The sequence below is a fragment of the Ursus maritimus genome, unplaced genomic scaffold, assembly GCF_017311325.1.
Source record: "Ursus maritimus isolate PB19 unplaced genomic scaffold, ASM1731132v1 scaffold_21, whole genome shotgun sequence".
NCBI lineage: Eukaryota > Metazoa > Chordata > Mammalia > Carnivora > Ursidae > Ursus > Ursus maritimus.
Genome location: NW_024424564.1, coordinates 16,392,757 through 16,405,650, shown reverse-complemented (window position 1 = coordinate 16,405,650; position 12,894 = coordinate 16,392,757). Strand labels below are relative to the sequence as shown.

The 12,894-nt window shown below is 34.7% G+C and overlaps 1 protein-coding gene across 6 annotated transcripts in view; it reads left to right on the top strand.

The window, feature by feature from the left end:
- NAP1L1 (nucleosome assembly protein 1 like 1) overlaps positions 1-12,585 on the top strand; it is a 32,245-nt gene extending 19,660 nt beyond the window's left edge. For 4 of the 6 annotated variants that reach the window (XM_040637279.1, XM_040637277.1, XM_040637274.1 and 1 more), the window contains 12 exons: positions 2,235-2,376; positions 2,645-2,725; positions 3,442-3,570; positions 4,532-4,603; positions 5,415-5,554; positions 6,212-6,357; positions 6,453-6,472; positions 8,309-8,431; positions 9,147-9,176; positions 9,688-9,738; positions 11,225-11,296; positions 12,012-12,585. In XM_040637279.1, coding sequence (XP_040493213.1) covers positions 2,235-2,376; positions 2,645-2,725; positions 3,442-3,570; positions 4,532-4,603; positions 5,415-5,554; positions 6,212-6,357; positions 6,453-6,472; positions 8,309-8,431; positions 9,147-9,176; positions 9,688-9,738; positions 11,225-11,260 — 970 coding nt within the window. In that variant the 3' untranslated portion in view covers positions 11,261-11,296; positions 12,012-12,585. Of the gene's footprint in view, positions 1-2,234; positions 2,377-2,644; positions 2,726-3,441; positions 3,571-4,531; positions 4,604-5,414; positions 5,555-6,211; positions 6,358-6,452; positions 6,473-8,308; positions 8,432-9,146; positions 9,177-9,410; positions 9,507-9,687; positions 9,739-11,224; positions 11,297-12,011 lie in introns of those variants that run through there. The other 2 variants (XM_040637275.1, XM_040637276.1) reach the window with 2 other exon arrangements.
- The last annotated feature ends 309 nt before the right edge of the window (positions 12,586-12,894 follow it).

The following is a 12,894-nucleotide window of genomic DNA, read 5'->3' as shown; positions in this document are numbered from 1 at the left end:
TCGTTTGAAGCCTGATGTCGGATTCCTTTTCCTGTGTAGGTTATTTGTTTTTTCATTGAACACATTCAGAATTTTCTTTAGTCTTTGATATTCATGAATCTCATTAACCTGTCTAGGGGTTAGAGTAAGGATTTGCATATTTAACTCTGAGAAATTTATTATTCATTTCTTTAGATATCCTCCCATTTTTTCAGATATCCACCTCCCTTCTGTCTCAGTTGTTGCGACTTTTGTTGTCCAAATCATAAATTTTCTTTCTGTCTTTCCTGCTGCCTTTCTGGAGAGCTTTTCAACTTTAATGGACTTCCTTAAGTTGAACCTATCCTGTTTACCCTATTGTTGGTTATTTGTTTTAGCTACTGTATTTTTCACTTTTAATATTTCTACTTTGTTTTAGATTTCTTGGTCGGGTTTCTTCCCTCATCTTTTTAAATATATTTACATTGTTTTGTCTAATAATACGGCTTCAGATGATAAATATTTCATTCTTTCATTAAAAATTATATTCCTTGAGGGTTTAGTTTTTTGGCTATAGAGCTCAGGCTCACTGGTTGATAACAGTTATTTCCCAATAATGATTATTGAGGGAGGAATAAAGATCAGGCTCTGGTTTGTGCCAGTCCCATGGAATTTAAGAAAAGCAATTGAAGTGAACCCAAGGAGAGTTCCAGTTACTTCAGACTCAAAGTTTGCTGTCAATTCCAGGCAGTTGTGTTTTTTTTTTGTTTTTTTTTTTTTTAAGATTTTATTATTATTTATTTATGTGACGGAGAGACAGCCAGCAAGAGAGGGAGCACAGCAGGGGAGTAGGAGAGGAAGAAGCAGGCTCCCAGCAGAGGAGCCCGATGTGGGGCTCCATCCCGGAACGCCGGGATCACGCCCTGAGCCGAAGGCAGACGCTTAACGACTGCGCTACCCAGGCGCCCCTCCAGGCAGTTGTTTTTGACTGCTTGGGGAAGAGGCAGTCTCCTTTGGTTGTAATCCATTGTACCTGGATTGGAGGGGTGGAGGAATGAGTGCTTGTAGGCTCTCAGCCAGTCCAGCTTTCATCAACTACTGAAAATGCTGGCACTGGTCTCTGGGGGCGGTGAAGGAGTCAGACACTGACTGTTGTAAGGCAAGTGGAGAATTGCAAAAGCTTTCTTCGAGCCTGCCCATTTCCTCCCTTTTCCAGGTTGCAGTTCACCCTGTACAGTTGTTAAGTTAGTCTTACTCAGAGGTTGCTCGTAGTATGTGTATGCTTGTGAGTGTGTGTGGGTCCCTGAAATAGTTGTTTTCTTCTTGGTTCTGAAGTTTCTAGGGTTGAATTCTTTCTGTTTTTCTGAGATAACAGTTTTGGGGATGGGCAGCACCTCGTGCTATTTCATCACCTTGACAAAACATTAAACTTTTCACTTTTAATTGTAAGAAATAAAAAATTGGTATCTGTAGATAATTTTTTACTTCTGATTATCTTAACTAAAGTAGTGGTTAAGTAAGAGAATTATTTGATTTATAGCAATCTGCTTAGGGCAGGAAATTCTAACCTGGATTCTGGATCTCTTGTACAGAGTCCCTGAAGTTAGATAAATTTTGAGCGAACATGTTTTGGGTGGTAGGGGGATTCATAAATTTAATCATACTTCAAGGGGCTTATACCCCATAGTAAATTGTATGATTTATGAATTATATCTCAAAGCTGTTATTAACAGTCCCTTCATAACATACAATATTCTTTTTTAAATGAAAGTTTAAATTCTAAATAGAGACTAAAATACGAAATAATGTAGGATACCATCCTTTTTTCTAATATAATATCCTTTTCCCTAAAAATAGCTGGACTGGATTAGATATGCATACTTTTTTTAAAATCAAGGTTATTGTCCTTATTCTCCGTTAGGATGGTCAGTACATGACTTTTTAACTCCCTAAGATAGACTGTTTTACAGCTTAGATGCCAGCACTGACAAGTCTAATGCTGAACTTGATTATAATGAAAGATTTAGGGTTGATATGATTTACATTTTCTTATCACAGCTTACTGTATCTGTTTACATGTTCATTTTTGAAGTATTTTATAGTCAAGACCATGTATTTATGTTTCTTGAATTTTAATTAATTTGAATGAGTATACCTTTTGCTTCAAATTGGAAACCTCTCATTCACTAATTTTTATGCTTTACTTTTCAATATGTTAGAAGTGTGACTTGTGTTTTACTGTGATGCTGCTTAACTGGTGCGTTCCAACCTTTCAGCTTGCCTAGGGTAGTTAAAAGACGAGTGAATGCTCTCAAAAATCTTCAAGTTAAATGTGCACAGATAGAAGCCAAATTCTATGAGGAAGTTCATGATCTTGAAAGAAAGTATGCTGTTCTCTATCAGCCTCTATTTGATAAGGTAATGCTTTCACTACTTCATTTTCTTTATCTGAAATTTGAGATTATAGTAAAGCTCTGGAAATATGAACAAACTTGCAGGTGGTTTAGTCTTTAGATCTCGAAGCAAAATGGTTATTAGAGGTATTCGGGAAAACTATCAATAATAGCAATTTGGGTTGTGGTATGCATTCATTAAATCTGTACACCTCTTTAATGAGAAACAGTTTCTGGCTTGGATGTCATTGTTTTTATGCAAGTTTTTCTTTTTTTTTTTTAAATCATTTTAGCGATTTGAGATCATTAATGCAATTTATGAACCTACAGAAGAAGAATGTGAATGGAAACCAGATGAGGAGGATGAAATTTCGGTTGGTACCAACTTTAGTGTGTTTTTATACTTTGGAAATATTTTATTATAAGATTGATGGTGAGTTAACGACAATCAGAACAGATGAGCCACTGTTAACGCTGGTACCATCTGTACCCAAATTCATTTTTCCCTTACATTTTTTAGTATTTAAATTTTATAGATTATGTAAACTTTTCCTTTGAACATGATGACATGCAAAGGATTGTTCTTGGTTTTTCCACATGGTGAAATGGAGGCTTCTAAGTGACTTGCCTACAATTAATAAATGGCAGGGTTGTCACACAAACACAGTGTTCTGTTACATGACTCTGTTTCCCCAGCATTGCTATTTTAATGTTGGTTGATAAGGAGAACGTAATGTTTTGATCAAGAACACCAAGGAGTGAGGAATTGGGCAAAGTTTATATTTATTTTTTTCCTGAAGCTTTAAAATGGTTTTCTCTAAAACTGTTTTCCTATAGTTCATAGGTTCTCCCTTAGTGGTTCTCACTTTCGGGAGGGGTATGGTAGTAATATTTATAGAAGTAAAGTTTGTTATGGGTAACAGCAATGATAACACAATTGGGCTAGAACTTATTTGATTGAAAATTGCAATTGGTGATTGAGGATTTGTTGGTTTCTGTACTTCGCTGGATGTAAGTTAAGGGGATGGTTAAGATTTTATCAAGTGGTCTGGTTTAGGAATTCAGTAACTTAATGCTATCATTTATCCAGGAGGAGCTGAAAGAAAAAGCCAAGATCGAAGATGAGAAAAAGGATGAAGAAAAAGAAGACCCCAAGGGAATTCCTGAATTCTGGTTGACTGTTTTTAAGAATGTTGACTTGCTCAGTGATATGGTTCAGGTAATTTTACTCATAAAAACATCAGTTTACCTCAAAGGGTAAAAACCTTTGAAATTTAAATGGCTGTGATGACTAATCTCTCCTCTATAGAATGATCGCTGTCTCTTGAAACCTGTTACCTGTAGTAGGAAAATTGTATCTTTGATTAATGTAGTAAATAAATTGTAATTCATTTTCAGAAATTAGATAATGAAATGGTCCCTTCGACAGTTTCTTATCCATTGAGCAATGTTTTGCATAGTCTTGTGTCTTCAGTGTTTAAGTGTTTTTGGTATTAGTGATTGAAGGAAGAAAACTTAAAATTTCACTTATGTTACCCCAAAAGACTTTTTCAGTCTGAAACAAATATGCTGAGGGACATTTACATTTTAAAAGAATAACATAAAGATCTTTAACTCTTACAGTTGTCACTTTTTCTGGGAATCCAACACAGATACCACCTTCTCTGGGAAACTTCCTGTCCTCATCAGAAGCATTTCTTGAGCCACTACTATGTGCATTATAGTACTTGTTGCCTTATAGTGTGATTTTTGAAAGTTAAAGTCAAGAAAAAGAAATCTCAAAACAGGGACTGCTTATTGCATTTCTACTTTGGCAAAGTAGAAAAGGACCTAGCAGAATGAAAGGAACAAGAAGAGCTGGAAAAGGAAATGTTTTTAAAGCAAACATGCCTGAGTTAGACTTGGTTTTATATTCTTCAGTCCATTCAGTCTGATGATAATGTAATTCTCTGTTAAGTCACTTTTTTTCTACCTTTGCCAGTAGAAATAAGTAGAGTTTATAAGTAAACTGCTTTAGTATAAGCCATAATATACATAAGAGTAGGTCTTGTGGCTCATAATTGTTACATAAAGCCTCACTATAAATGTCTCAGTCAGCTAAATGTTTATTGTCCAGTAATAGCACACTAATCCTGAAATGCCATGTTAGATACTCATTTTAATATTTTCTTAATTTGCAGGAACATGATGAACCTATTTTGAAGCACTTGAAAGATATTAAAGTGAAGTTCTCAGATGCTGGCCAGCCCATGGTAAAAGAACTTTGAAATATTTTCAGTTTTGTAGTATTAGATGTTTATAGGTGGATATATGGAACTTTCTAAAAAGAGGTGATATTCTAAGCCTAGAGATGGGTGAGAAAAGTTAAAACTCATACCTGGTACTCTTGTTGGTAGCAAATAAATGTTTGGATGTTGGTAATTGTGATGCAGAATTTATTCCTTTTCCTCCCTCTGAACATAAAACTATTTTTGAAATATAGTAAGTCCTTGATCCTAGAATAAATACAGATTAAAAAATAGCACCCTAAATACTTACTCTGTCTTAAAAGGCATGTGTCTGGGAATTACATAAAACAGAAGATGTTAGAGGGTCCCCACTTTCCCATGATGAAAGATCAGCTACTAGTTTCTCCCAAAAACCATCAGTATTATGTGAAGTATGGGCAAAGCTACCATAGACTGTAGATTCTTCTTTCGTGTGTAGTAAAGTTGGGCTGTTCCTCTGTCAAATTCGGGTTAGAAGATGATTTAAAGTCCTCTTTGTGAGGATGGAAGGAGGGAGGAGTACTAGGTCAGTTTATCCAGTTGTTCTAACTTATTTTATAAACATGTTACTAAATAGAAATTGTAAGCTGAGCTGAGTTTTATTCAGTTTTATTTTGTGTCTTGTTTTGCTTTTTTAACATAATTTGGGGTTTATCTGACCCTGTCCCAGAATAGGAAAGGCATTATCACCTAGAAGTTTATGTATTTATAAAAATCAGCAGATTGAATTTTCTTACTTAAAGCACTTAACATTTGTGTTGCAGGAATTTCAATAGTATTTTTTTGTTTTTTTAAGAGTTTTGTCTTAGAATTTCACTTTGAACCCAATGAATATTTCACAAATGAAGTGTTGACAAAGACATACAGGATGAGGTCAGAACCAGATGATTCTGATCCCTTTTCTTTTGATGGACCAGAAATTATGGGTTGTACGGGGTGAGTTTAATTTTACTGCTTTCACAGAATATTCTGTCTCTTTTTGTTTTACTTGTTATTTGTGATATTTGGTATTTCCTAGTGTGTACTTGATACATAATTTATATCTAAACATTTCAGAAAAGTGTTTTCTTAGATTAGCACACCTATTTTCCTAGAATTCTCCTTGGCTTACAGTATTAGAACGTTTCTTCAAAGGAAAACACACTTAAATTCATTATACTGTGAATTTGTGCTAAGTCAATATATTTATTGAAAAGTGTTTAGAAATAAAATTTTTCTCTTTATATTGCTGTCGAAAGCATTTGAGCCAATTTTTCCCCCTGAAATTTGTAATTAAAAATAATATTTGGGGCACGTGGGTGGCTCAGTCAGTTAAGCTTCCAACTCTTGGTTTCGGCTCAGGTCATGATCTCAGGGTTGTGAGATCGAGCCCCTGGTGCCAGCCTGGCATCTGCTTGAGATTTTTTTCCCCTTCTGCTCCTCCCCCTGTTCACGTGCATGTGCTCTCGCTCTTGTTCTCCCTCTCCCTTGTTCTCTATAAAATAATAAAGAAAATATTTTTAAAAAATAAATTTAATTAGATAAATCTTAGCTCTTCCAGCAATTAAGCATAGTATGTTAATTGTGATAGATTCTTGCCCTTTGTTTTGCAAGGTGCCAGATAGATTGGAAAAAAGGAAAGAATGTCACTTTGAAAACCATTAAGAAGAAGCAGAAACATAAGGGACGTGGGACAGTTCGTACTGTGACCAAAACAGTTTCCAATGACTCTTTCTTTAATTTTTTTGCCCCTCCTGAAGGTAAATAGTGTTTTAGTTTGGGTATTAATGGTTGTTTTATTATTAAGGTTTCTTTAGTTTCTTACTCATTTGAACTTCTTTTCTCAATTTTGCAGTTCCTGAGAGTGGAGATCTGGTAAGTTAAATTGGTCTTTATTTGTTGAATTGTTCACTATGAAATTAAAGAACTGGTTCTCAAAAGTGGGGAGTTGCATAGTTGCTACTTGAATTTTGTTCTGAGGCTTGCAGTGCATGGAGAAGACCTTTATGCATCTGAAATTATTTCAGAATGCCTGTTGTGCTTCCATTGAGAAATGCTGAAAGGCTAAAGTTTTCTTTTGAGGCTTGGAAGTATTGTGGGGGATTCAAGTTCTTAAGATGATAGTTTTCTTATTGAAACTAGGATGTATTAGGGGAGCCTGGGTGGCTCAGTCTTTAAGCGTCTGCCTTCGGCTTAGGTCATGATCCCAGGGTCCTGGGATCGAGCCCCACATCGGGCTCCCAGCTCAGCGGGAAGCCTGCTCCTCCCTCTCCCTTTACCGCTGCTTTGTGTTCCCTCCCTCACTGCCTCTCTCTGTCAAATAAATAAACAAAATCTTTAAAAAAAGAAAGAAAGAAAGAAACTAGGATGTATTAAATAAATCATTTGTACTATTTATTTACTGAAACTCCTAACCACATTCTGGTTAGAACTCTTTCTGTATTTGTTATTTCAGTGGAAACACGGTTTCATGTTGTGGCCATGTTTTATGTGACCATGTAGCCAAGAGCTATGATAGTGCCTGTGTATAGCCTGGAATGAGGAACAGCCTAAGAGAGGTCTGTGCAGACAGGGTGTAAGCTACATATGTTTTGAATTTGCTCGTCTGTTGGCCAGATTTTTAAACTTTAACTCAGTTTCGTAATTATATACGTACAGAATTAGAAAGTATGTTTATTTTGAATACTTTTGAGTTGGAATAGTTTCGGCTAAGGCTAAGACCAGATCTGTAAAAGGCAAGTATTTCTGCCTGTAAAGAGTGGTAAGTGACTTGGTTCAAAATGTCTTCCATGGGACAAAAAAGGGGACTATAAAACAGCACCTGAATTTTAGGTAGAACTACTTACGAACATTGAGAGTTTCATGCTATTTGCATGTCCGTGAGTGGGTTGGGAGTTTGTGTTGAAGTGATTTTTTAAATTCTGTTGTCAAATGTTTATGGTAACAAAATAGTCTTGAGTAGTTAAAGCTAGAACACCTGCACCTGTGATTAGAAGTCTTTCCCTCAAAAGTCCACTGCCAACTTTTGTGTTTTTTGGCGTTTATTATAGTGGATTATGTTGATAAATCAAACATTCATGGAACGTTTACTTGTTTGGTATCATGGAACTTAAATGGGATTATTTGAATTTTGAATAATGTCAGCACCATTTCTGTGTTGTGCTTTGTCATTAAGTAGAAATCCTAGATTGACTTAGGATTTATTAAGTAGGATTCTAACTCCTCATTTGGCATTATACATAAACTGCTTCTGTACTATCTTTAAGGAATCAGGAGTAATCCTCCATGTTCTTTCACTATGTGCCATATACCTAATGTTATTTAAATCCTGAGATTCTTTCTTAGTATTATTCCATTTGGTGTTTTCAATAGTGAATATTTATAAGGAAAATTATAGTTACATAGAACGTTGCTTTTATATTTTAAGTCAAAAAACTGAGCAATAACCAGTTCTAGTTTTTATTTTCCCAAATTTCTGAGTATGTACACTGACTTGGTAACTTTCTTTTTATTAAAACCCAATGAACTTAAGGTACATACAGATGACTGTTTAATCACACACATAAGCTAATTTTAAAATGACAAAGTTAAAAGTGAAGTTGAATGTTGTTTCATAGAATTTAAACCCAAGAGTCTTGCATGTGCCTAATTAAATAACAGTTATTAAATTTTTGTGCCCTTTTTTTTTCTTTAAAAAAAAAAAACAACCAGGATGATGATGCTGAAGCTATCCTCGCTGCAGACTTTGAAATTGGTCACTTTTTACGTGAGCGTATAATCCCAAGATCAGTGTTATACTTTACTGGAGAAGCTATTGAAGATGATGATGATGATGTGAGTGAATCTGAATCCTGCAGTGAAATCATTTGGTGAGGGTATGATGGTCACAATTGGTGAGCAGTTAAATGAATAGATGTAATTTTTTAAAAAACAGAATAATTCAAAGGCTAATTACTGATGTCCTATAGATAACTTTCCTGAATTGTTTTAAATATGTCCTCTTAGGATCTTTGGTAGCTTTTGTTTTCCTGCTAATAGGAAGACTACTCTGAATTAGTGCAACTTTACCCTGTTTGCTCAGTGTTGTAGATGTGTTATGCTCTTCTCTTTGACCAAACAAAACATGCCTAAGATATTTTTTATTACTTAAAAATACTAGGAAGCATAGAATTTTTATCCAAAGGAATATTAAGCAACAATTAAGGTGAAATTAGGCTGCCCTCAAATATTTTGGCTATCTTTATTTCTAAATGTCAGTCATTCAAATAGATTTAGGGCCTTTTTGTGCTGTGTGTTCACATAAGTACAGGCAAGTAATATTTATAGTAATAGTTGTCTGATCACACTTATGCACAATTGTACTGTGTTCTTTAACTCTTAAATTGTCAGATTGAGTGATTCCTGCAGCTGTTTAATTTATAATTAATTGCCTTAGGGAAAGTATATTTTCCTTTTTTTAGTTGTTAGTGGATACAAAATGGCTGTAACTAATGCAGTTTTCAAATGTTTGTTAGCTTCATTCAAACTTCATCCTTTTTTCCCTTTTTAGTATGATGAAGAAGGTGAAGAAGCAGATGAGGTAATGTTTACCAAATGAGCAAATAATTCTCTGTTTAACACATTGAGAAGCAAATTGAGTGACTTATGTATTCCTTTGCTATAATCATTATTCTGTGATATGGGATATAAACCTTTTGGAAAAAAATATGGTTTTAGAATTCTACAGCCAAACAATGTATGTATGAGGTTTCAATAAATAAATTGCAAAACTCAGAACATTTTTTTTATTTCAAATAATTCTGTTCTGCTGCAGGGTTATCAGCTCTTTGAAGAAGTCAAAAGCTGCAGTAAACTTTTTCAACGTTGGCTGCAGTAAATCTTTTCAATAAAAGCTCTCTGGATGTCTCAAGTTGTGTTGGGAAATTTTTCATATTAGAAGCTTTCAATTAAATTGCATTGTCACCATACTCTGTAATCATGAAAATCTTTTGACTTATAGAGTAACTTGTATTAAAATTTCTCCGTACATTATGAGCCATTTCTTCCTACTGTGTACCTACTTCATGGATGCATTTTGAACTTTAATATAGGAAGGGGAAGAAGAAGGAGATGAGGAAAATGATCCAGACTATGACTCAAAGGTGAGCAAAATTAGTGCTGCTTTCTATTAAGTTTAAGGCAGGTTAAGTAAGAGTTGATGTTTCTTAATACGAAGTTTATTTTTGTCCATTAAACTCTTTAGTAAATCCTATTGACTGGAAATAATGTATAGTCCACTTTAATCACCACTGGCATTTCAACAGTACATGAAATTTCAATGCACGTTTCCTAAGAAATTTTAGTTTTGGTTCTGACTTTGTATTTTTCTTAGTCTCAGGCTAAATAAACCCTATGATTCTATTTTAATGTACATTATTTTGGGCTTTTTTATTTTTTTTAAGATTTTATTTATTTGAGAGAGACTGCACACGAGATGGGAGTGGGGGAGAGGAAGAGGGAGAAGCACCTTCCCCACTGAGCAGAGAGTCAGATACCTGGCTCTACCCCGGACCCTAGGATCATGACCTGAGCTGAAGGCAGACACTTAACTGACTGAGTCACCCAGGTGTCCTGGGCTTTTTTTTTTTTTTTTTTGGTTTTTTAATAAAGAAGCATTTTATTTTTATTTTTTAAAGATTTATTTAGTTATTTTAGAGAGAGGGGACAAGTGGGGTGGGGGTGGGCCAGAGGGAAAGGGGAAGGAGAGAGGGAATGCGAGCCAGCGAGAATCCTCAAGCAGATTCCCTGCCTGAGAGCAAAGAGCCTGACTCGGGGACGCGGGGCTTGATCCCAGGACCCTGAGATCATGACCTGAGCCAGAAACAAGAGTCAGAGTTGAGCTGAGTCACCCAGGTGCCCCTAGGAGCATTTGAAATTTTTATTGCTTGTGTTCTTAGGTTTTCCCTCTAAAGGATAGCTTTATAAATAAAGGTCAGTTTTTAAATAATCCGATTGCAGGAGTGCCTGCGAATAGGGAAGCAGTACTGTTTGTTAGGTTCTCCCAACCACCTCTCTTCTCTATCTTTGAGACTCCCGGTCTGTTGTTCTTGGGTATTTGTCATATCAGGGTTAGTAAAGCCCTTTGTCTCCCCCAAAATATGTAGTATATTATCAGGATTCATTTGAAACTTTTGGTTTTTGTTAAATGCATTCATTCATTTGCTAAATACTGTAAAATATCCAGAAGATATTTTAAAATCTAGTGAGCAGGTAAGAGGGGGTAGTTAAAAATCAAATTAAATTTTCTAAAGGGTATGAATTAGTATGTTTGAATAATTGATCCATAAAAAGGCAAAAGTAATTGGTAATATGACTAACATAAATGCTTTGTTATTTTATTTTTTAAGGTTATGATTTGGTGTGTTATTCTATGGAGTTCATTCCGCAGTGTAAAATTTGGGTCTCGTTTTAGCGTTTTTGTGACTTGGTAGTATTTGAATAAATAGTTTACCATCCTTGCTATACCATTTCTTTAATTTGGCAAAAATTTTGATGGAACAATGAGATAATTAATTACAATAATTACTGTTGAAAAGTAACTGAAGCAGGTAGAAAAAGATAGATTGACTTGTTGTTTTCCTTTAACAGAAGGATCAAAACCCAGCAGAGTGCAAGCAGCAGTGAAGCAGGATGTATGTGGCCTTGAGGATAACCTGCACTGTAATAGCCTAAACACAACTATTATTTACTTACAGCCTTATGTTTTTGTATTTTCTTGGTAGACTCAGTAATTTTTTTTAAAGGAAAGGAACTAATAATTTTAAAGACCAATTTGTTCTACTTAGCATTTTAACTCTAGTTTTTCTGCCACATCTGTTGATTGCACAAATTCTTTCATGCATGTTCATTCATCACTACATGGTTTGGTTCTTCCGGAGTAATTTTTATCATGTAACAAAGATTTAAGATTACAGCTATGAAAGCGAACAGAACTGTTAAACTTTTTTTTTTTTTTTTGGCTTTGCTATTTTTTTCCTGAAGAACCAAAGTATTTTTTTCAGCTGGTAGTTGAATTGGGTTTACATTTGCTTGCACTAGCTGTGCCTTTCATTACTTTGTTACAGAAATGCAACAACTTACACTAAGATAATTCCTCATTTAAAAAACAAAAACAAAACTTGTTGAGACAAATATATGGTTAAGAATTTCCAGTAAGACCACAACTGATAACTTAGATTATTAATGGATTTTTTGTATTTTAAGTGACATAGTTAGAAACCTAATAAGGAAACCGTAGTTAAGAAACCTAACTGATAGTGTGGTTATTGGTTACTGTAGGGAGGTGAATAAAACCTTTTCAGAAGTTAAGCCTCATTATTTTAGCTGTACTTTTAAATTTAACTTCCATTAACTAAGCATCTTTTCTTTATGGTAGGGTCTACCTTCTGCTTCCCTGGAAAGGATGAATTTACATCATTTGACAAGCCTATTTCAAGTTTTTTTGTTGTTACTGTTTGTTTGCTTGTTTTTGTTTTTGCAGCCTAAAATAAAAATGTCAAATATAATTTTAGTTCTCACAAGATAATGTCTTAATTTTGTACTAATTCAGGTAGAAGCAGAGGCCTAGCTTGAATTAAGCATTGTACCCAGTTTACCATATTACGGAAGAGAAGTGTGTCAACTTTGGGAGAGGTACTACATCTGTTAATGAAGAAAGTATAGAAAAGAAAGGCAAATCTTAAAGGATGTAATTTTTTTTAAAAGAAAGATTAAAAGGTTGAAATTTTATTTCCTTTGATTAGAGCTAGAGAGAAGGCCCCAAGCCTCTATGGTTAATTCTGATTCTTACTGCTTTTAAAATATGAGTATGTCATTTACCCATGCTTCTGTTTACTATGTATTAAAATGGGTAGTACTGTTTACCTAACTACCTCACAGATATGTTAAGGCATATTAAGTTAAATTTTATGAAATGTTTCTCGATCTCATTAAAAGCTCAAAAATTTGGACGTATTTGTACAAGTATGATATTTAGCATTTTATTCATACCAGGGTTTGATAATTCAACTGGAAAACAAAGGTTTAAGTACCTCCATTCAGGATCTGGTCAGGCAACACTCTTGCAGATCTTTGTGTGGCTCCTATCTTAATAGAAGCTGATAGATGAGCAACTCTTCGGAAAGGTCCAAGGATTGTTTTTATATGACCATATTGTAGTAAAATACTACAGAGATCATGGGACTAAAGTAGGAAGATCATTTTTAGTGGGGGGAAACGCCATTAAATTTGAGACTGTAGAGCCACATTTAAAATACCTC